This window comes from Epinephelus fuscoguttatus, linkage group LG15, assembly GCF_011397635.1.
Source record: "Epinephelus fuscoguttatus linkage group LG15, E.fuscoguttatus.final_Chr_v1".
In the NCBI taxonomy this organism is placed as follows: domain Eukaryota; kingdom Metazoa; phylum Chordata; class Actinopteri; order Perciformes; family Serranidae; genus Epinephelus; species Epinephelus fuscoguttatus.
In genome coordinates, this window is record NC_064766.1 from 27,791,963 (window position 1) to 27,816,895 (window position 24,933).

General features: G+C 41.4%; 2 protein-coding genes across 4 annotated transcripts; both read right to left on the reverse strand.

The window, feature by feature from the left end:
* Window positions 1-57: 57 nt before the first annotated feature.
* Window positions 58-18,746, reverse strand: LOC125902569 (dipeptidyl peptidase 9-like). 3 transcript variants are annotated; one of them, XM_049599029.1, is made up of 21 exons: window positions 18,604-18,746; window positions 15,988-16,078; window positions 15,618-15,856; window positions 15,256-15,368; window positions 14,411-14,584; window positions 12,588-12,756; window positions 12,377-12,487; window positions 11,879-12,007; window positions 11,687-11,748; window positions 11,484-11,584; window positions 9,798-9,975; window positions 9,512-9,671; window positions 9,312-9,391; window positions 7,887-8,039; window positions 7,323-7,458; window positions 4,006-4,151; window positions 3,736-3,882; window positions 3,468-3,620; window positions 2,865-3,007; window positions 1,366-1,477; window positions 58-1,205 (listed from the first exon to the last, which is right to left on the reverse strand). In XM_049599029.1, exons 2-21 carry the CDS (start codon window positions 16,041-16,043, stop codon window positions 1,113-1,115), a joined length of 2,655 nt encoding a protein of 884 aa, XP_049454986.1. In that variant the 5' UTR covers window positions 16,044-16,078; window positions 18,604-18,746; the 3' UTR covers window positions 58-1,112. The 3 variants fall into 3 exon arrangements, with proteins under 3 accessions (XP_049454986.1, XP_049454985.1, XP_049454987.1); XM_049599028.1 differs by having other exon boundaries at window positions 12,588-12,759; XM_049599030.1 differs by having other exon boundaries at window positions 12,588-12,759; window positions 16,026-16,078; window positions 18,604-18,725.
* A 558-nt stretch (window positions 18,747-19,304) lies between these two features.
* Window positions 19,305-22,836, reverse strand: rps15 (ribosomal protein S15). Its single transcript, XM_049599083.1, has 4 exons — window positions 22,782-22,836; window positions 22,305-22,390; window positions 20,864-21,098; window positions 19,305-19,465 (listed from the first exon to the last, which is right to left on the reverse strand). Exons 1-4 carry the CDS (start codon window positions 22,782-22,784, stop codon window positions 19,352-19,354), a joined length of 438 nt encoding a protein of 145 aa, XP_049455040.1. The 5' UTR covers window positions 22,785-22,836; the 3' UTR covers window positions 19,305-19,351.
* Between the last annotated feature and the right edge of the window lie 2,097 nt (window positions 22,837-24,933).

The following is a 24,933-nucleotide window of genomic DNA, read 5'->3' on the forward strand; positions in this document are numbered from 1 at the left end:
GGACAACACATGCTGCATAACCGTGTGAATAAGAAGACTGCAGTAAAAGAGAGCATGTGATTGATTCATACATTTATTCATTATCATGTACAAATTGTATTCCGGTGGTACAAAGCTGTTGTAAGACTCCAGTGCTCACCCTCCTGTTGTCTTTATTGCAGTAAAAAAAGGAAATACCAGCATGATCAAGAGTCAAGAGGTACTTTGGCAAATATAAATTATGTGTTAAGAAGGCAAGCAGACATCTCGAGCAGTGTGATGTGAGGGGAGAGAACGACGCAAAAGTATCAATGAGTGGCTTCTGTCAGCACTCATTAAAAAAAAAAAAAAAAAAAAAAGAATAAAAATCCATAAAATATTTTATTTTAAACAACACACACTTAAAACAAGTGGACAGAGGAAGAGTCTCGGTTGTCTTCCTTTCTTCATCGTTACACCAGCTGCAAGGTACAGACTCACAGTGTGTGGATATTGCAGTTCTCTGAGTGTGCTTGTAAGTGTATGTAGACAAAGTGTATTTTACATATGTATGATGTGTGAGCTCACGTCTGCGTGTGTAGATTCCTTTTTGTATCTGTGAACTGTAACCCCGTTCCTACCACTGACTCAAGCGAATAAAACAGGTGGAGCGGGGGGAGGGGGGACAACACGATAACATTTGGCAAAAACCCATCATGGTAGCAGAGATGAGGACGTGGGTGAGCGATGAGTCAATGTGACACAGCCTGCAAATATTTCTCCATATGTCCTTGTCTTTGTTCAGCTTTCAGGGTGAGACACTGAATCTCTGTGCTCGTAAACCATACCCCAGACTGTACACAGAAGGGGGTGGGGGGGGGGGCATGGAGGAGACAGAGCGAGCAAGCCAGTAACAGAACAAAAGACAGAGAGAGCAAAAAAGGGAAGTATAGTGGAGGAGTTTGGTGACTCGGTCATAGGAGAGAGTGGCTTGTGGCTGCAGTGTCTGATAGTCTCTCGATGACAAGGTGAGCGGTTGGAGACTGGGAGGGTTGGGCTGGAGAGGTCAGGCAGAGTAAAGATGGGCGGTGAGCTTGAGGGGTGAAGGAGGACAGAGGGGAAACTGGACTTCACTCCTCCCTTGTTGTCTTGTTTCAGAGGTATTGTTGTAAAAAGTGCAGCAGCATTATCTCGTAGTGCTCTCCAGACTCAGGGCAGCGAATACTGTGTCGCTCGTTGGGGTATACCTGGGAAATTAAAACAGGGAAACCACATTACAGACTGATGTGTACTACATGTATGTATCCTGTAACCACTGAATTGGTAAAACATCCTAGCATGGAGATATTTCATATGGCAATGTCATTAAGATGTGTTTGTGGGTGGAGTGAAGCTTGTGATGCTAACCTGAAGCTGGTAGGGCTTCCCAGCACGGATTATCTGTGACACGAGGAAGTTGGTGTGGAAAAAGTGCACATTCTCATCTAGAAATCCATGGAGAATCAGCAAACGGTTGGGCCTGGAATGACAAGGATTACATGAGGTGTTTTCAGACTGGAGGGACTTTTTGTATAGTCTTAAGAACCCCCCTTTTATTAACCCTTTTTACACGAGATCTAATGATTGGGCCTTAACAAAGACCTTAGACCTTTAGATAGCATGCCGGAGGCCCAGAAGCAGAAGAGGCGTGATATGTAACACAACAGCACTACCCTCTAGTGTATAACGTACATGTTGGCTAGTGCTTTCCAAATGGTAACAATGGCATAACATTGCGATACCAATCATGGGCCATCCCTGCTTTATAGTGGCGGACCTGAACCTCTGCTCGGATGGTAAGGAGTTCCCGGTCAACCTTTTACCCCGCAATCTGCAGACATATTTGGTTGCTGTTCTTCTTTGAGTTAGCTGCTAACTGCTTCTAGCTGCGATTTTGTTTGGTTGATCACATGAGCTGCTGCAGCACTGGCAACCACCATTTTTAAATACCAGGCAGCTGTGTAAACAACACAAACAACAGCTTATTGTTTCTATTGGGGGTGTGAATGCTAACAGAAAAAAAGCCCATGAAGGTATATGGTTGTCAGGGGAGCTCCCCAGTGGGCAGGTTCCCTCAGGGGGTCACCAAAACTGTTTGGTCTGAGCACATGTACAGTTACAATATGATAGGCTCCCATACAATAGTAAGACATACAGTGCATTAACATTTTGCCAAACAGTGAAAGACTCCACATTCCTTGATGATTTTAAACGGGAAAATCCCTCATGCAAACATAGAATTTACAGAAAGCTGAAATGCTGCAGCTGCAGGGCGTCAGAGACTCTTCAGTTTGAGAGCAGTGCTCCAACATGCAGTCGGGCCCTCAGGGCTTTTTAGTCCCTGAAAACTGGCTTACTGTCACTTAACCTGTCACTTCGAACCTAATTTCACCTTTCCAGATTTTAATAACTATTGTTATAAAAAGGGTGAAGAGATCTGATTTAGCAATGGAAGGAGCACATCACCAACATGTACAGACCTGAAAGTACATTTTAAAAAGAAATAGCAGCCACACACGTACGTACACATTTTCCTGAAGCAAAGCTTTAAGTGCAAAAGACTCAAAGTTCTTTTTAGGTCAAAGATGAGAATGATTCCCAAGAAAAATATATGATGAAAGAACGACATCCCCAGGTGGAAAACAGAATGAACCAAACTGTTAATTACGTGACAAAGTCTATAAGTATATAAAGCCTGACTCAACAGGAAACAGGAAGTGCCCTGCAGTCATAATGAAACATGTACAAATATCTATGCAATTACACAGGACATGCAGTATGGTTAAACTGATTGCAATAATACTGACATATTTAGAAGTTTCAAGCACTAAAATAAAAAAAGTGTCTGCATAAGGGTGTATACTGACTCGCTGGGCAGCTTGTCCACATGCAGTGCCACAGAGCCTTCCTCGTAGCCCTGCTGGTTGTTCTCAGGCACATCCATGTAGCGCTCTGTGTAGCCTGTGTCATAGGCCATCCACACAGTCACAGGAGCACCTGCTATAGCCAGCTGGCAGAGACACAATCAAATAGGAAAGAATGTAAAATAAATAAAACAGTATCTTTACTGTTGAAAAGTGTCATTTTGCACAGAGAGCAACCCAAACAGATGGTACAGGAAGGAGGTAGTGACTGTTTTATAATATGGAATATTCTGATGTTGCAGCTCAGTTACGTTTGGCAAAAAAAGCACTGGTACAAAAATAAACTTTCAACCCCTAAGCGCAGGGATGTGTCTGCAGATGTCCTCACTGAAAAGGTTACTAGCCAACACATTGTACAACACTGACACCATGTGGATATAAGCTGCAACTACATCACAAGTTCAGCTTTGAGACATCAGACTTCAGAAAATAAGCACTAACTTAGGATTTCTTAATTCCTTCTCTACGGCAGAGAATGCTCACTGATAGAGTGTGTGTGGTTTAAAGATTTAAAAAAAGGGTCGAAGGACTAAAAAGCCTTCTAACCTTGAAGACATTGGGTCGCTGGATGAGGCCCATGAGAGAGAGGAAACCGCCATAGGACCAGCCATGAATGGCAACACGGCTCAGGTCCACAAAGTTAAACTTCTCCGCCACATACTGCAGCCCCTCCACCTGATCCTCAATCTCCACCTGACCCTGAAGAGACGAGGGCAATAAGAGTGTTATTTAACCTGACATGTCTTTAAGTTCATGTTAAATTAAAATTCAGCTCTCCTACTGAATTCATTTTATTATCTGACTCTCATTTTACCATTTTGTTTTTCAGTGCTCCTTCAAATTCAAGGCCCCTCTGACAGGAACCCCTCCCATCAATGACGACCACAGCGTAGCCCAAAGAGGCCAGCGTGTTCAGACGAAGGTACTTCATCCCCTTGAAGGAGTTGTTCACCAGCTGCACCTGTTTACACATACACAAAATATTATTCTCATTTGTTTTTAATTACACAAAACAATTTCAAAGGAACATTTTGTGAACACAAACATATGACAGACCCAGACAAAACTATATACATCCACTGACCTGTGGGCCTCCATACACGAAGAGCACAGTCGGGTGTTTCCTGCCAGGCTGCAGGTTGTGGGGCTTGTACACCATGCCATAAAGCTGGAAGCCGGACTTCCCTGGAAAGTCAAAAATCTCAGGTGGATTGTAATCTCCCGGGCAACCTGGAAGACATATTAACACATACAATCATTAGCTTTACATGTTCTAAAAATATCAGAGGTTGTGGGTCAACTCCAAACACTAATGCACACACACACAAATTGTATTTGAGCTCAATGGATTGTATTTAGTGAATGAAAGCAATGCTTGACTGATCTAGCAATAGATTGCATCACATTTTCTTATGGAAAGTTCAAGATACTCTATAACCAATACTGCAATATGTCATCTTTCAGCACTGGGGCACAGGTGAATTTTTCCTTTACAGCAGACATTTTAATTCTGAAACTCTTCTGCTTTTCTGTAGTTTAGCCACACTCTTCTATAGCACCATTCTTCTGCTTCCACAATAGGGTGTTTACTATAAAATTGATAGCACCATCATGTACAGTGACTCTGGGGGTGGGGGCCCTGTGTTAGGGTGGCAGTAATTTCGTGTAGCCAGACATACCTCTACTGAACTGTATGTGTCAGCCCTAGAGAAAGGTCTGGCAGCACACATTATCATTCTGCTATAGGGGGAAATAATGCTCTGGCTTGTTGACATACTAAGCCCAGGACGCAGCAACGCTGCCTTGCAAATTAGTGTTAGATGTGAACTTGTTTTGGTCAACATTTGCACATGGAGAGGTATGCACTGTCATTAAATGTCTCTGCAAAAGGACATGCCATTAAAACCAGATGTATGTCGACTGTGATTCAACTTTTACTGATAAAAAAGATGAACATAATTTGATAGTCGGTGCTCTGTGTGTGAAGCCTGACTATAAGCTCAGTGGACCCGTTAAAACCACTTATGGTGGGGCGTTGGTAGTGTAGTGGATAGTGCTGGCCATGTATAGAGGCCGGCGCCCCATGTACAGAGGTGATGCCTCGCTGCAGCGGTCACAAGTTCGACTCCGGCTTGCAACCCTTTGCTGCATGTCGTCCCCCCACTCTCTCTCTCTCTCCCCCATTTCACACACTATCCTGTCCATTAAAGGCAAAATGCCCAAAAATAATCGTAAAAAAAAAATAAATAAATAAATAAAAAACACTGATGGTTTAATATAGGAATGCTCCGAAATGAAAATGTGTGGCCGAAGCCAAATAAAATTAAACGCTTGACCGAATACCGAATGCCGTTGTTTAGTTTTTCATTCGTTTTTGCAGATGAACCCCCTCCAGATTAGTGTTGTCACGGTAGCAAAATTGGGACCCACTGTACGATACCAGTGAAAATATCATGGTTCTGAGTAGTATCACGATACCACAGCAAAAATGAGGCAGATGTGCCTTTTGTCATTTATGAAAAGATAAATGACTTTTTTATAATACATCAATGATACTTCAATGGAATAAATTACTTATTGACTTATTCATACTTCAAAAACAGCATCAATAAGTGATTAACATAGCGGGGACCAAAATAAAATAAATAAATAAAATAAGAATCAGCCAGCCACCCTCCTCCTCTGACAAGTAAAGAACAGTCCCTAAAGTGCGGTGAGGTTTGTGGACCGTTACCTGCCACAAAAAGAGAAATGTGAACGGCTCGTTTCTCCTCTGACACGTGACATACCTGTGTGCCGCCACGGCTTGGCTGTCCAGGTACTTTTGGGCAGTCATGACACCAAGAAGAGGAAATTATTGGACCTGGAGCCGGGCTTCTCCGTCGCCGGTAAGCCGTTATCTTGCGCCGCGGAGCACATGGCTGCCATATTTGACAGGAATACATTCCTGTCTGTGTCTGTGACCCCCGTTCAACCCACAACTGGCAGGATTCGCCTTTCGTTTCTGCTGCTGGTTGAAATCTGTACTCGCACAGCGTGCTCTTGAATGATTTCTTTTGCTCGCACAAAACTATTTTAGTAGCAAATGCGAGTAAAATGCTTGCACCGTAGAGCTCTGTGGAAAACAAATCACTGTAGCATATATAAACAAATCTAACCTACAAGTAAAAATAAATTATTAATAACTTTCACTGTTCAAAGATACTCAGTAGCTCAGCTAATACCTGAAATGTCACTGGATACAAACCACTGTAGCAGCACGTGCCGTTATTGGACGACGCATGGACACTCACCCTCTTGTGATTGGACTTTGAACTTATCCCACAGTAGTGGTACCTGAGGTACCGAAGTACTATGGTAGGCTACTCCAACATTATGGTATCATATGTACGGTGGTGTTTTAGTACCGCGGTCTACCGTTGGTACCAGTATACCCTGCAACACTAATCTAGATAGTTCAGTATTACATTGTTTGCAAACCGCTTTTCTTCTATCACTCTCCAACACTTTGAAATATCGCCACACTGCCGACATTTTACTCCATCCATCACCGCACGCTGTTTGACTGCGTCATCAAAATATGCCGCTATTATTCGGCCTTGCTTTTCAATTATTCCACCGAATACCAAATGTGTGGTTTTTTTCAATATTTGGCTGAATATATTCGGTTACCAAATATTCGGTGCATCCCTAGTTTAATAGCTGTAATAATACATAATTTAATAGAGGAACATTATTATTATTACAATATCAGAGAGGCTCGTGTGAAGTGGAATGGATCTGTACTGGCCATACCAGAAAACGGATCAACATCTAACATGAGTCTTAGGAGACAGGTTGAGGTTGCTGTTGTCACTTCCCGTAGCAAAAGGGATTTGACAGTGTCAGTGTCATGCAGTGAGCAGAAGGGAGGGAGAATGCCAGCCTAAATAGTCGACAGTTGGTAGGCTTATAGTCACCATCTACATCCGGTGAGTCAGACTAAGATGGAAGTTGCTCTGTGACCCCTACACTTCCACCAAGGCAGAAACACTCAAAAACAATGCAGTAACTAACCCTAACCTTCTCACTTCTGGTACTTTTAATGAATCATAAACGTTAATCACCCCTGACACAAATCGCTCATGATGTCGAAAATGTTTGAGCACCACATTATCTGATTGTGGTTGGGACTGTCTGGAGGACGCTGCTGTGGATCGAACTGGTTGTCCTTGATTTAATCAAAGCCAGACCTCAACTTTCCCCCACAGACTCAGCTCTATTGATTGTTCCAAAAATAAAACCACAGACAGTTGGACAACCTTCAAACTTGGCCGGTCTGCTCTCTAAGAAAACCCAATTACGTCAATACAAACTTTGCATATTTTGCAATCAGGAAGCTACTGTACACATTCTGTTTACCTGGCGACTCCATCATGCTGGCCCAGAACTCAGGTACCATGTGTAGTGGGTCACCTTCTGAGTTGGTCAGTTTGTAGACGTGAACACACGGAGGCGTACTCACGTTACTGTAGTGGCTGACAAAAAAGTCAAAGTTCTGCAGAGTGAAATAGAGGACAGAGATGTAAAACATTAGGTAGACAGGGAAACTCTGTAAGAGACAAGAAAGGAACGGAGAGGCTGAGGGAGGAGGGGATACAATTGCAATGCTACACCATATGCTACAAGGATCTGTGTTGAGAAGCCTAACATGAGCTACCACCGGTGTAAAATACGCCTGACAGCCAGAGAACATTTATCCCATATACTGCAGACTATCAAAACAATCCCTGTGACAGCTTTCCTAGGGTTTCAAAGAGGCTTTAACTTTCATTGTTCTTAAGCAGGTAAAGTAGTCTTTCTGATCTGCCAGAAACTATTCCAAATCTTCCATTTGCTGCACTCACACTACAATCTGCACCGTCTGTGTTACTCCAGTAGCTTGTCAGTCTTTGGACGAGTGAGTAATCAAATGAATGGTTTTACCTGACTAACAGAGCAGCTATGAGAGAAGCCAGGCTTGGTTAGTCTGACCACATCTCCAGGTGAGTCATAGCTGACTACGTAGAGGTGGTGCTCCAGAGGAGTGTCTCTGGTGCCCTGGAAGTACACCAACTTTGACACCTCGTTCACCCAGATCTAGCAAAGGAGAGAAGTGAAAGAAAAATGAAAAGTCAATAATAGTGAGGCCAAGGGACGATACAAAGAGGTACTACTATATATTACTTATATTTTGACATTGAACATTTACAAACTCTGCAGTTCAGCACACTGGATTTAAATAAAATTTTAAAGGTTGCAAGAGGTTTAATTTGTGTCCTTCAGTTATTAAGATACATTTTTAGTTATTTTTTTATGCTATTGTGATAGTGAGAAAGATGTGCAAGAGGCAGAGAGAGGTGAAGAGCTGTAGCAAAGGGCCCTAAGCCCGACCAGAACCCAGGCTGCTGTGCTAAGGACTCAGCCTTAATGGTACACTCTCTACCAGGTAAGCTACCAGGCTGCTCCAAATTGTCTTCTGGTTTTAACAGAGTTTGAGATTAATGCAGGTCCAATATGATGTCAAATATAATCTGTGTTTGTTGAGATTAAAATTTAATCTGAAATTTAAATAAAATCTTAATCTAAGATTTAAATAAAATCAAAATCAGAGTCAGCTTTGGTGGCCAAGTAATGCTTGATTTATGCTTGATGCATCCCCAAGGGTCTCACGTGTCTGCATAGCCAAAGGGATGTCACACCATCACACACAGTCCTATGAGGGTGTCCTGTGCAGCAGGTTTTCGCCTGCCTGTGCACATCAGACATTTTCTAATGACGAGTTTTCCATACTCTGCACCGCACAGTTTGGGAGAGTATTGGTTTGCTATGAGAAGGAACTGCAAGGCTTATATAGAATAAAAACTCTTTGAAAAGAGATGTAAAAAACATTGCTGGCTCATATCATTTTACTTCTTATGCTTTTTTGCAGCAGAGAAGTGTACAGCTGTCGACATAAAATCAAAGGCACCAAGTTGACAGCATTATTCTTACAAGACATTATGATCGGAGAGATTTAAATATATCTTCAACATGTGTTCTTGTTTAAAAAAAAAAAAAAAAAAAAGGGGAATTACTGGATAACGGAAAGCCTAATCCAAACTGGATGAGTGATGTAACAATTACAGGACTTTTTTTATACATAGTCCCCTAATTTTTGGAGAATGCGGCCGCACAATGATTCTGAGCATCCGAACATCTGATGTAGATGTTAATGCCCTCAAATTACAGCTGAGAGTCAGGACTGTATTCTCAGAATCCTTGTTGCTGGAGTAAAGTCAACAGAATAAAATATGCGTAACTGTCTGAATAATTTCTGAATGCACTCTAGGTGAGAATCTACATATCCAGCACTGACAGACTTTGTCTAACCTTGGAGCCATGTCTTGCCAGCACTTCCCATTCTCCACTGGTCAATGTAACCTCCTCCTTGACTGCACATTTGAAGTCTCCTGCAGAAAACAGATAACACAATCCACATGCTCCTTGACATACCAAACTCTCTGACGTACACCGAGATTATTTGATAGGATGCTTTTAAATAAAGGCAGGAGCATCTCCTCGTCTCTCACCCTCTATGTGCTGGTAGTCCTCCGTCCAGTGGTAGCAGCCTGGTTGTAACAGAGATGTGATTTTATACAGATGGCTGTAACCTGTTTTAGACTCATTTACCCAAATGAATGTAAACTCATCTTCTGTCGTTTGAATAAAGGGATAGAATATATCATGAACCTGCGGAAAGAGAAGATCAGTCAGTCACTGAATCTTTATAGCATCCCCAACCATAACAATGTGTTATGGACAAGGCAAACATTAGTTTTGAGGTGGACAAATAGTGGACCATGTAGAGAGACATACATTAATCCAGACGTCGGTGGTTTCTTCATAGATTACATATGGCTGTGTGTTACTGGGCACAGCCTCCAGACTCTCCTGCCTCTGAGCTGGGTCATCTGTGACAGGGATGAAGAGAGCCGGAGGCAGCAGGACCAGCTGTAGTTTCCTCTGACTGCGGTCCAGGAGCACTGCCCAGCCACTAGGGGGGGACAGAGCAGACAAAACTCAACAGATTGCTTTAAACAGAAAAAACAGTTGAATATGGAAACAACTGCTCTGCTTATATGCAAAGTAACATAAATGTTTTGGCAATTTACATTACAATTGTTTAAATAGTGAAGAGAATATTATCTGTGTCCACATGTATCCCAATTCTTGTCACAATTTTAGTCCCATTATCAAGCTGTATACCTTTTGGTGGTGATTTATTTTAACATCATAGACTAAGTTTACATGCACAAAAAAAATAATTTTTTTTTGTCCTTTATTCTGAAAAAAGACAATATTCATACTGAGCTATTTACACGGCAAATGAAAATGACTATACAGCTGGAGCCGCTTGTGCCACTTTGCTTCTTTATGTCAAACTAGGGTTTCTTTTTCTAACTTTTCCACATGTAGCAGACATGTTCATCTCTGTGAACACAGCCTCCCTCTTTCATTCCTTCAACCACCTTCTTGAAAAGGTTGGCATTGTAATAAGTGCACCCTTTCACACATGCACTGCAAAATTATCTCCATAGTACCCAGAGGAGCTGTATGTGAATCCACAAATGTCCAAATCAGTTGAATCCGACATTAAACAAACTTTATCCTGCCAGCTCCCTAGTACAAAGTCCGTGTAATGTCTGATTGAGCTCATGTGTGAATAGAGCAGGTCACTGTCTGGAGAAGTGACAGCGAGCGAGGGGGTGCATTGATGACTTTCCTATCATGCAGCTTGTGTGAAACTGAAGAAAACAAACAACCAAGGGTGAAGAATAAAGTATCTTTACACAAAGACGGCAACGAAAATCTCTGACTGGAGACATGGCAAGATTCAGGAACTTCTGTCGGTGAGGGCCGAAGCTGAATTTGACAGACAAATTCAAGGAACGGCAAGAAACTGTTGTTTACGACTAAATTACAAACCAGCTATGTGACCGTGGCGTAACTGACGTCATGGTCCAGGTGCCACCCCTCGCCTAAACCAAACAGAGGATTTCCAGTAGGTGAGAACGCTTCTGACACAGACAATCTCCTGTTGTGTGCTCCATGATTCTTCTTCTTCATATGGGAAATCAGCTACTGTTTAAAAGCAGGTGTGTTTCTCCTTCCAACCAGAAATGTGGGATTTTATTTTTGGCATGCATCTCTATACCAGCTTTTTAAACTGTCAGCTTGTGGGTTTGTGTACAACGCATCCATGATAACGCACAGAGCAGACCATAACCAGGCAAGAGGTTGTGTGTGACAAACTGCAGTAATACCCTCAGTGTGCCATATACATGTCCAAAGAATGCTCCTAAAACCTGAATAATATAAGTATATCCCACATGTCCTAACTGGAAAATGTTACATTTGGAATAAGGCCCAATTCAGAAAATTTCCTGTTAACAAGATGTTATGTTGGAATACTGTCATATTCAGAATGATAGTGGATTATTAGTGTGCGTGTAAACGCAGTGACCGAGTCAACAGAGTCACAGTTTTGACAGCAACACTCACTATTTGCCGTCACTCGTCCATCCTACTCTGGCTATGTATTCTGTCCCGGGAAACAAGGAGGTGAAGGGGACGACCAGTTCTTTATCTTGCGTGCTCACGATCTGTTAAGTACAACCATAAACACACATTAGGAACGCCTAATTATTATTTTGGAGGAGAGGAAAAAAATACAAAGAAAGGTAGTAAAACACTTAAACACTCACTCTTCCTTGAGGGTCTGTCTTGATCTCTGCCAGCTTGAGCGTAGCCTGGGGATTTTTGCTACCTAGAGATGAAGAAATAGGGAAAATGTGACATGACAGAAAAAGACAATACACCAGTTCACTGATCCAAGCCTGTGTGTGTGTGTGTGTGTGTGTGTGCGTGTGTGTGTGCAGTGTAAAGAAAGCACCGACCTGTTCGGGGATATCTGTATGCGTCTGCTTTCCGCTCTTCCAGTGCTGGAGATGGAACATGAATAATTTCTACCTCCGTCTCATCCACCTCTTCATACAGCAGGTACACTGTTTTACCTCCATTAGCATCTGACATAGGAGAAAGAAAAGCATTCATTTGAGGCAAATGTGTAAAGAAAATAGCATCTGCAAACTCAAAATTAACTAATCCTACAGATGAGGGTAAAATTCTAGGATTTTTTTTTTTTTTGCCATTTTGCCTTTAATGGACAGGACAGGTAAGCTTGGGGGGGGGGGAGGGGGGGGAGAGGGGGGATGACATGCAACAAAGGGCCACAGGCTGGATTCGAACCCGGGCCGCTGCAGCAACAGCCTTGTACATGGGGCGCCTGCTCTACCACTAAGCCACCGACGCCCCAAAATTCTAGGATTTTAACAATTTTTCATAATTAAAAAAAAACCAAAACATTTTTCAGCTAGAAGGCATCACACAAATACCTTCCACTGCTGAGGGACTCCACCAGTAGCCAGTGAAACGGTCAAACTCCTCTTGGATGACAAACGTTGCTACACCTGCAGACTTGGGGTCCTCCTTGACATTATCCACACCTGGAAAAAAAATGAATTAGGAAATCTCATCCATGTCACGATATGAGAGGATGATGAGAACCCACATGAAAATTTAAACAACACTTTATTGCCTTCAGACCTTTGTGGCAGTAAGTGAGTCTCCTCTCCTCGCCAGTCTTAATGTGAGCTATCCACAAGTCGTTATTGTTGATGAAGGCTATGAAGTCGGGGTCCCCTGGGCAGATCTTGGGGTCCATGCGGGTCCCTGAGCACTGGGTCTTGATCTCCACAGGCTTTACAGGAGCAGACTGCTAAAACCAACACACACAATTTTAGTCAAAGGCAAAGAGAAGAGCGACTCTGTGATGCAAGTACACAGGAGAGACCTGTTTGATGCAAGTATTGTCTTTAAGGTCTAGAGTGTAGAATTAAGTGGGAAACTACTTTTAATTAGGTCAGTTCCTGTGGTGGTGTTTCTCTGTTTTCAGCCACCCTTTGTGAATTTAATTCTCCAGTAGGGAGGGTTAATTCTGATGCGCCACCTCTAAATATTACACTGTATTTGATTCAGAGTTAAATGTGGAAACAGACAACTTTTCAGCTTCCGCTCTCCTAGCATTTCCTAGCATAAGTTGCAGAACTGAAACTTTTCCCATGCCGCCTTGTGTGTAAGAGAATTACAGTGGCTAACACAGAAACATGAACAGCCCTACTGAGCCTGTGCTTGACTTGAGCTCTCTGAGTTACTGTAGAACAACATGGTAAACTCTGTGGAAGAGGACCCACTCCGTGTGTGGATTTAAACAGCTCATTATTTTTAGGTGATTATAAACTAATAAAGACACAGTTATGAATATTACATACCATTTATGCCAATAGATGCCCCTAAATACTACACAATGGAAAATCGACAGCTATGTGCACATACGGATGATCACGTTTATTGCCATTATTTCAGTGGTTCCCTATAAGCCTCACTTTTACTGTGCAATTCTGTCGACTGCCGGAAAATGAAGGCTTGATTTACAATACAAAGGAAGTGCATCAGCCATTGTGCAGCCAAAAAAGGAAGAGGGTGGTGCTTTTGGCTTCCTTGCTAGCCATTGGTGGCTATCCCCAGTTACCGAAAAAAGTGTCACTGTAAGTTCTTTGCAGTTCCTCTTCCCAGAAGTAGAAATAGCGAAGCAGGGTCAACAGTACCACTTGAAAAAGCTAGGAGAGGGGAAACTGAAAAGTTGTCTGTGTCCACATTAAACTCTGAATCAAACAGAGTGTAATATTTAGAGGTGGCACATCAGAATTCACCCTCCCTGCTGGAGAGAGAATTTACAAAGGGTGGACAAAATCAGAGAAACACCTTCACAGGATTAGGGCTAATATGAAGTACTTAATCAAAGGCACAAACGTGAAGGTACACACATATTTGAAGATGGACTCAAAACAATCTCGATCAGAATTCCTGATTCAAACCAACTGCGTAACAGCGGACCGCTCACAACACTAACAGTGACAAACAGAAAAATAACATAACACTACATGGACTATAGATTGCCGAAACATATTTAGAGAGACAAGAGAGATGCTTCGTCATGTGTTTCTTAGAATCAGGGTTTATAGCAGAGCTTTAATTTATATCCAAGGTCAATGAACAAAGATCAACTAGTAAGATCTTGACCAACAGAAAAAAGTCATACGGTCACATCGGTCACATTTCTTCCCATAACACCTGTTACACTGCCGTCTCATCATGAGCATAATGCCAAAATTATTGAAAATTACAATTGCTGTTGGGTGCTTAAGATAGGACACAAATTGGTATTTTCAAAGTACCAGTCCCAGAACACACACCACGCAGCTGCACTGTTCGATTTTGTGCTTGCAGACTTCTACCATGCTCTGAAATACACCTGTCCCGAGCGTGTAAGAATTCCAAACTGAAAAAGAAAACAGCAGTGTACTCACGATGAACCCATTGCTGCCACCGTCCTGACAGTAGAAGAGGCTATTGCTGGCCTGAAAGAGGAACAGGCCTGTCTGGGCATGATAGTCATAGGAGGTGATACCAAATGCTCCGAGACGTTTACGCTCTCTCAGCAACTCCTCCTCTCGAGAGTAGGCGCCCTGATGCGGTGTAGCCTGAGAGAACCAACAGGAAATCAGACGCATAACATTACAATAAACATGTTTTTTTCTTAAGTAGTTTGCTAGGTATGTACATTTAAGTGTGTTGATATATACTGTGAAATATATCTGACAGAACTACATTACACTGACCCTTCCCCCCCAGATGAAATAGCCGTACAATGGAAGTACAGTGCAAGCATTCCTCTCATAGTTTTTACTATGGCTGCTTAATCTTTTGAGATTCAGAACATATCTCAGGTCTTTAAAAAAAGCCCTGGTACCACACCTCCAGGAACTCCTTATCTCAAAGTTACACTTGCTTTAAAGTAAAGCTACAGTCAAATTATTACATGAAACTCGGGTCAAATCTCTCATTCCAGCTTCTTAAATGTGAATATTATCTGGTCTCTACTCCTCTATGACAGTAAACTGAATATCTTCAGGTTGTGGATGAAACAAGACATTTGAGGACGTCATGTTGAGCTTTGGGAAACACTGGTCAACATTTTTCGCCACGTTCTGACATTTTATAGGTCAAACAACTAATCGATTAACTGAGAAAATAATTGACAAATTAATCGTAAATAAAAATAATTGTTAGCTGCAGCCGTTGTTGTGAGAAACATCACACTGTGCTGTTTGGTACTGGCACTGCATAAACGTGATGAGAGGGGGGAATTTACCTGGAAGTGATCCAGCATCTGTTTCCATGACAACACTAAGAGGGCCTCTTTCCGGATCTTCTTGGGGATTTCTGAGTAGAGTAACGAGTTCTCTCTGCTACCATAAGGCATTCCTGATAAGCACATAAGAAAGAAACAAAGGCAATTTCAACAACAAATAAAAAAGCTGTGCTCACTGGAGGGGGAGACATTTGACACAGTGACTGTTTTAATATCACGAGGCAATAATATTCTGCTGCCTAGAGCAGGAAAACATGACTGAGTTCTTGTGAAAGAAGCACAGAGGAGTAGCATACAGAATATACATATCATAAGCTGATGCAGGAGATCTGTGCCCCATCATCAAGCATCACTCAGCTCACCGAGGTAGTACAACCGGTGGGAGTGGGGTCCGTTCTCATCCTTCTTCTGCACAAACTGGAAGTCATGGGGAGCCTTGTTGGCAATCATGCCCGAGTACTTCCTGCTACAGTGGATGATGTCGCGGAGGCCCTCCCAAGAGTGTTTCTCCACAAAGAACTGAGACGGGACATCCTCCATCTCCACCACCTCCGTGCTGTCCGAAAGGCCGTCCACAGCCGTCATGCTCACCGTCACACAGCTGGACGTCGGCATAAGAAAGAAATGGTAAGTGGTGCAGAAATGGTTAAATTCTTTATTCATCCATCTTCACATGCATCAAAGCAGTTAAATGAGCAATTAACATTATGAACCATGAGCGTTATACTGTACCTTTTACAGATACCCTCTTTATTGTCACAGAGTTTTACCTTCTTGACTCTATGCATTCACCGGTCAACACACCTCACTCCGATTCTGTAACCTATGAGCAAAGTACAGTACTAAGGTAATTCAACATTCCAAAAAAGAAAATAAACAGCAGCTAGGTTTGATTTTTTTTTGTCTGTGCCAGTCTCCTTGACTGATAAAAATACATGCTGCACAAAATAGTTTTTTCTGTCTTCATTGCAATGTCAACTTGCATGATTAACACATCACAAAAGACTGCGATACTGCACCACGTGATAATGGGATTTAGTTGAGAGACAGTATGAGTTAGAAAACTGCACTTTAAAATGCCACAGTCATACTTTATTACTGGTGAGTTTTGTCTTCAGTTCAATGTTCAACCTGTTCAATGAAAAAATGTTTCAATTTCAGTGTACTGAAAGCAACAGAAAGGCAGGACTGAGTACTTTAATATCTGTTTACGCATCGCAAGTAATGTCATTATTGCAATATTCAACTGTGGTGTCGCATTTTTTCCTCATATTGTCCAACAGTGTTTCTCCAACGACATCAGTCTTTACACTACAACACAATGTGCTCAAAGGAGAGGAGAGAAAACAAAATCATTCATAAAGATTTTAAAGTATATTGATTCTGACACATGCCACCAATCAGAGTGAAAATTAGTAGGGATGCATGATATTGGATATTTTGATATGCTGATATGTAACATCTCATTTTACCATTAACCAATAGTGATATATCCACTTTTTTCCCCCACCTAATTTTAGTGATCATCAAGTCTCTTCTGTAGTAGAATTAACTTAATATTATGCATACATACTGTTACTGTGATGGCCCACCAGCAGATGGAGACATGAAATACAATACATTTCAATATATGTAATATTCACTCATTGTGCAAAATAACAAAACGCACACTGGCCAATTCTGATTGTCCATTTTAAAGCTGATATTGGCCAATGACATGCCGTTATTATCGTGTATCCCTAAAAATTAGCCGAAGTATCATAATTCCTGTTAAAGGAGCAGTGTGTAAGATTTTGGCGGATTTAGCAACATCTAGTGGTTAGAATTGCAGAATGCAACCAGCTAAAACTTCTCCCGGTTAGAAATCCTTCAGTGTTCATCGTACGGGAGGTTTGGACAGTAAACCAAATTATCCGCAGAGGTCTCGTCCTCTCAAAAAATGGACCTGGAGATTTAAACCGGTAAAAACGGAAAATAAAGCAGTTCCACGTTAAAAAAAAAATGTTTAACCGACACTCTCATTGCAGAGGGGCTGCTAAATAGGGTGGCTGCCACCAAAAAGCAAACAGCCCTACCTTGAGTCATTGTTTGATTTGTCCGTTCTGGACTATTGTAGAAACATGGCGAGCAACACAGTGATATCTGTAGACAAAGACCCGCTCCCTATGTGGATATAAACAGCTCATTCTAGGGTGACAAAAATGCAATTGTAATTTTCGAGTGATTATACACTAAGAAAACATACATATTACATTATATTCCATTCTTCTATTATATCCCCATAAATCCCACACACTGGAACTTTAAATCTGTCATGTGTTGGACAGATATGTCTCAGGGAAAATACTACACATTCCTTCCTTTATCCTTCTGTGTTGGGTCAGGGATTAGTATGACGCAAACAGCAGTGGGAAAAAGCATATACACTAAATAACTGAAGTGCCTTTCTTAAGTCAGTGTTAGGCTGGCACTGATACTGTAGTAAGGCAGCTTTAATCTGTGTTCATGAACAACTGAGCTCACAACAGATACACAAACAAGCATAAAACCTCAGCTTGAGTCAATTCAACAATAACCAGTGTCACAGGTTTGATGTCACCTGGTATCTACTGGAAATATCTGTGTGATAATGGACTGATGGGTGATTTATGAATGTGGATTAACCAAAATGTAGTGTTAGATCTGTGTATTGGTGTGGCTGTACAAGAAGAGGAGTGTCTATACTGCTAACAGTAGTAGTATTCAGCTGAAACACTCCCCTGAACATTAAACTTTAACTTAACGTGGCCTCGGTGTTATTGTGTAAAATGTGTTAAAATGGAAAGAATTATACTGCAGCTTATAATGTTATACACGAAGAGGTCCTGTTTGACTCGGCAGGTTCCTCAATAGTCTATAGCAATGTGGTTTTAAGAGGGAACAAGTCTGGTGTAATAATAAAACACCGGTACCGTTAATGTGAACAGTTAGCTAGCCTACAATAGATCTTTGTTCTCGGATTTCAACTACTCAGTCACACCGGGGAAAAACACCGGCAAATTCATCTGTGTTAACATTTCATACGGTATCGTTACTAATGTCAGTTACATTTGGCAGTGAATGACGAACACTTAAGCTGTTAGAAAATGACAGCTAACGAGCTGTGTCTATGTTTAAAAAATCTTACTTAGCTACATTTTGACATGACAGATCTCTTCTGTCATTTTCGCTCTGATGCTAACTGCCGTTAGCTAGCTACCTAGCTTGAAGCTAGCGAGCCGCTAACTAGCGGTTACAGGTTTTCTGAAAAAAACAGACGCTCAGTCGACCGTCCCTAACAAACAAGCTGGAATTAAGAAGAATACTTACCAATCTGGCCACTGTTTCTTTAACCAGGTTTGAGATTTTATCAGCTTGGTGGCAATAAACAGATTGTGCAACTGCTAAAGGTTGTATCCATGGCCCAGAGCGGCCACACACAAAATGTAGCTGGCGTTCAGATCGGAATGAGGAGGAACCTTAGCGCTGGTGGAGGTGACACACCGGAGCGTTTTCAGGGTCGCACTGCCGCTCTGAGGCGTCGTCAGTGACGGTCAGTGCTGCGCGGTTTAGTAGATTAGTTTTATAGTTTCATTTTTATACCCTTGTACTGTACATTAACTTGAGCCTGTCTGGCAAATGTTAGATATGTAAAGCTCCACCCAAATTAACCACTACGCCATTCAAACAGTTGAAATGGTACCCATTAATAACCAAAAATCATAACGTTAACAGTATTTTCCCATTAAACCAATGCTTATAACCCACTGGTGTGCATCTGTCCTCATTTTTACATGCTCTCCATTTAGTGAAATTATTTCATTAATTGTTCTTGATGTCACACAGCGGATTGAAACAAAAGTATTTCTATATTCTGTGTGTTCTTCCACACATTTCTCTTGAAGCCACCCATACCATTATTGAAGACAACCCAAAAAGGTCAAAAGCTCAAGCTTCAAGTATCATACCCCACACACAAGCAATTAATCTTCATTTTGAACTATTACGCTCAAGAAAGCAAAGCAGACAAGTTTTGTGGCGAGACCAGTTTTTTATTATTTATACAAATACAGCCATTCTACTTCAGAGGGATGAACCGAGAAGAGTGTGTAGCTCCAATACCGGGGCGACCGTGCTTGACTGGCTTGTAGGTGATGGAGAACTCGCCCAAGTAGTGACCGCACATCTCAGGCTGTGGAGAGAGGAAACTGGTTAGTGATGAGATTAATGGCTTAGGTCCAAGTATAGGTGTGTGTACAGGAATGTAGTCACTGCTGATCGTAATCTGAGGTCTAACACGCAAAATGTACAATTTAGGCAGCTCCTAGAAATAAAAATATCTAGAATTCTAATTAGGGCTTCTGACTAAAGAACTGAGGGGTCAGTGTACTCTGCAAACACAACCATGCCATTAGATTGTCTGGTCTTGTAGGCAATGATTTCTCAGCACTATTACTTCGTAAAAACCTCCATAACAAATTTCAAGTTAACACCTATGTTTTAGAGTCACAGATTTTACGCACAGCATTCTTTTGGTCAAGATGTCCAACTTGTCTTGTACTTGGTAGAGTTTGGCATTTTCTTCACATAGTGAATATCTCAAATTAGATATAAATGGAAACCTTTACACAACACAGTCATTCACAAAGACATGCCCATCGCCCACAATCATTATTCATGATGCATCCGTTTCCCAATGCATAAAGGTTTCTCTCTACAACCTGTCATATGTCTCAACTCGTCAACCACAGTTCTGTGTGTATAATGGAACCATCAGATAGTACCTGACCTGTCAAATCCCAATCTTCATCATCATACTGCTGCTCAATAAACAATTTATACACATCAAGATAAGTTTTCACAGCTTTAATGTTCTGCCCACTGCCCTGACATTAATTAACAGGAGATAATGGCTTTGTAGACAACATGCAACTCTGACAATGACAAGGAATTATGATGGAACGGCTACAAACTGAGACCAACTGCCAGAACATAAAAGCAATATAACCCCACTTTATAGCTCAGACACACTTTCCAAATGCGCACATGGTTCCATTCATAGTACAACTGAGGGTCTGTGTCAGCCCCCAGCAGGAAATGGGAGGGCTGGGAGGTGAGCTTACGGTCCTACTGCCAACATTGGGTCAAACAAAAGACACTGCTGGACCCGAAGCAAATGTGTTGAATATCCAACTTAAAACTAATTTAACCTCAAAGCAGTGACTGCAGTTGGCTTGACTGTGGTGTTTTAGACTGGACTGGGCAACAAGAGATTGGAACCTGTGCAGCTAGTGTGCGTAGTCACTAAAAATGGGCTGCACATGGATGTTTGCATAGGGATCCAGGTAGAGGACGACACTAGCACCACGTGGAACAAAGCGGCCCCCCGCAGTCACAGATGCAACAACTATAAGTCAGCCCTTATTGTGCTTTTTTTTTAAATTCCTGCCCATGATGTTCCACATTTGACCTCAGTGTCAACTTTCATTGCAACTGCAAGCGACACCCTTTGACAAGAATGTGGCTAAAATAACAGGTTGTCTAAGAGAGCTGGGGTTAAATGTACACTTAGGCTTTCTGAGCCCCTCACCTTGATTTCAACCTGGTTGAAAGTCTTGCCGTTGTACACTCCGACCATGGACCCGACCATCTCAGGCAGGATGACCATGTCCCTCAGATGGGTCTTCACCACCTCTGGTTTCTCCATGGGGGGAGCCTCTTTCTTTGCCTTGCGCAGGCGCTTCAGGAGGGACTGCTGCTTGCGGCGCAGGCCACGGTTCAGCCTCCTCCTCTGGCGGGCGCAGTACAGCTGCATCAGCTGCTCACTATAAAGACAAAGAGGACATCAATGAGGCCCCTAGCTATCTCTGAATAATAGTTGTGCATTGTACAATTTACAGAATAAGCTGTTGGAATATCTGCACAGTACTGGACTATGTAGAAAAATAACTGTTACATGAATTATTAGTGACAAACTGTAGCAGCAATAAACCATTGCAGCCCCTCTTCTCATTTCTCAGTTTGTACATTCTCAAATCCTTTCCTCACATCGTAGTCCCAACACTTGACATGTGAGCAGAGGAGGCAAGCAAGTGACACGAGGGGGGAGTGGCAACATTGGGCATTTAACAAAATGAGACATCTGCACTTCAGAGCTGTCATTTTAACACATCGATTAAATATGATGTGTGGCACAGCTGCACCATCGCCTATGTGTCACGCCACTTTCATACATCACAGGAGCCGAAAAGACCTCCACAAATGATACACATGTGCCTCTTCTCCAGATGCACTTTAGAAGTTGATGCATCCTTCAAGATGGCACACTCACACCGACCTCAGGATCACAAGAAGAACTAAGAGGCACAAAACATCGAAATGAGGCAAGCCCTAATGGTGCAGCGGCAACTATAGAGTTTTATCGTGTTGTGTTCACTTTTGTGAGAGCCTGTGTAACTTGTGAATAAGGAATGAGTGATATGAGTGGTAAACTTACATCTCTGAAATGGCACATCATCTCATGTGATGGAATGTTCGTAAATTTCTTATTATCAATTATAATGAAGACCCAACAAAACATCTTTTAGGGGCTGAGCACTGAACTTGGGCTGTCATTGACACATCTCATGTTCTGCATAAAGAGTCTGAGCTGCTGCCCTCTGGTAGGAGATTTAGGGTACCTTGTTGCAGATTGAACAGATTTAAAAATGCCTTCATACCTGTATATAACAATTTTACATAACAGACAAAGACAGAAAAGCCACTGGATAATGATGACTGGTGTTTTTGTACCGGTTGCGACTATGTTGAGTTGTTGCATTTTATTGGCTGCAATATAGTTGAAGAACCCAAGACGTACAGTATTTCCCACTGTGTGTAACAGTGTTAATCTCGACTTCATCGCTGGCTAGAAAATTGAGCGTTTTGGCAAGCAGGATGTCAGTTTAACAGCAAGGCATGAAAAGCAGCACAGTGGCTCCAGCTGACTATCATGCAGCATCAGTTGTCAACCCCAGTAGTGTTTCACTCACTAGGACATGTCCAGGAGCTGGTCCAGGTCCACACCTCTGTAGGTGAACTTCCTGAAGGTACGCTTCTTCTTGATCTCGGTATCCGCCTGGAAAAGAGACATCATCCCAGCTAAGTATGTAGCTCGTACAGTTTTACTGACTAGCAAAAACTGTATTCGTTGCCACTTGTACACATCTACCAAACTACATATTAACCCTCGCTCAAGACCTACAATGCCATTAAATTATGTCATATTTAGCTACAAGTTCGGACTACTCAGAGACCCCGGGTTAGCTTAGCCACAGGCGGCCATAGCGCAGGCTAACACGGCGCTTTTAACATATTTATCTAATATTCTGAGCAACAATATTCTCCTTATTAGTCAGGAAATGTGTGTAACAGTCGGATGATAAAGCCAGCTTTCATAATCAGTGACTTTATAGTTCAGATGCATGTAGATTGTATTTTGACTGCTCCACAATTGCTTGAACACCTACCATCTTGCCTGAAGTTCCGGGAGAAAAGAACGGGCAGAAATCTCGTTAGGCCTCATATCGCGAGATTTAAGGCAAACATCCGGTGGTGTCTTCCGGTAATGGTCCCCGTTGTGAACAGCAGGTGGTGCCGTTGCACAATAACTCCAGTTTTGTACAGCGTCGAGTTTCTGTCCAACGTGTCCCTTTTTATTATCGGGCCGATGAGTCTCAATGAAATGAAATGAAATGAAAAAATAAAATACATTCAATTAAATAAACAAAATAAAATGAAGGCATTTTAATTTTTGCACAAACCCTGTGGTGTGCCTTGGATTTCTTTGAAGAAGACTTGCATTTTATTGCCTATTTTTTAAAATGAGAGTATATTTTACTTATGCAAGGAGTCCTTCACTAGATGGGATAAACGCAATACAACTGAAGTTTCCAAAGAGCACCTGTATGTGACTACTACTAAGACCCATATATATATATATATATATATATATATATATATATATATATATATATATAAGTTAAGGTTAGGTATTTTCTGAAGGGTCCTCACCATGATGCTGGGAAGGCTGTGAAATGATTGAGGATCATACACATATTTTTTGGGATTGTCCAAAACTGCAGTACAGGGAGATAACAGCCATTTTAGATGTTGATTTACGTTTGAATATCCACAGTATTATATGTTTGGATGTATACAGAAAGGTATACTTTATGGGGATCATTTGTATATCTAAATGGTACTTTGCAAAAAAGATGATAAAGGTTTCTTGATTGTAAAGTCAGCTCACCACTGTGGAACAATGGACAAGAGGAGACTGAGATAGGCATACATGGAAAAATGACTGCACAACTGCAAATGAAGAAGGAAAGTTTTTGTATAGAGATGGACTCCGGTAATTCTGTACCGGACTGAACAGAAGAATAATTCTGCCTGTTTTTCTTTTCTTCTTCCTTTTTCTTTTTTCTCCTTTTTGCTATTCACTATTTTCATGACAGAATATTTTTTACTTCTTAAGAACTTTGATAACTAAAATGTTTGTATGTCATCAATGTATCTGTCTTAAAACTGAATAAAAACAGAAACAAAAACAACAAACAAGAAAGCTACACGACCTCAAATAATCAGGGTAATTATATGTAATAAATAAAAACAAATGAGGTGTATTATCTCTAGGTTTACATCTCCCTAATGTTGCCTGTATTTGTTTTTATTTTATGTTATTCTTTTTTCTTTTTTTTTAAAGATTTTTTTTTTAGCTTTTTGCCTTTAATATACAGGACAGTGTGAAATGGGGAGACAGAGAGAGTGGGGGGACGACATGCAACAAAGGGTTGCAAGCTGGAGTCAAACTCGCGACGACTGCAGCGAGGCATCACCTCTATACTGTACATGGGGCGCTGGCACTATCCACTAAGCTACCAACGCCCCATTTTATGTTATTCTTATTTGTTATGTTTGATGTTGTTTCATATATGATGTTGCTACGATATATTTATTTCTCTGTACAATGTACTGTTATATTTGAAATATGATCATTAAAAATATAAATTAAAAAAAGCTGGCATACTATCATTAAAAAGAGTCTGAATGTAGCACAGTGTTAGTTCTAGGCCTACACTTTAGGAGGACAAAACATGAGAACAAACAAACAAACAAACAAAAGGTAAGTGGATGGTTTTTGCCAAACACATAGTTTCTTTTTTAACAAAATTATCAAGTAACTTTACTCAAGCAGCTGCTATTCCTAGGTGTAGATTTTTGTGGGGACACAGTAGACACGTACCCCTCAATATTTAAAGTATGTGCATTTATAGAATATTAACATATAACATATTAATATAGAATATTTTCACCGCTTCACCTTGCTGTCAGACAGCCTTTTCTGACAGGGAATTGAAGCCTTTATATCAAAGCTACTAGACTCCATTTTCCTTATCATTTTACTTAGCGTAACGCTTAGTTGCTGGTCTACTGTGGCACCGATTTGTTAGTGAGTGGCCCTCACCCACAGCAGTACATTAGTTAGCCTCTGTGCCTGGATTTTTGTTTTATCAAAGATAATAACAAACAACACATACATAAAATAAGCACAGCAGAAACGTCAGATTGGTCGGACCACCATGTTTCACTGTATAACTTTAAACATCACAGTTACAG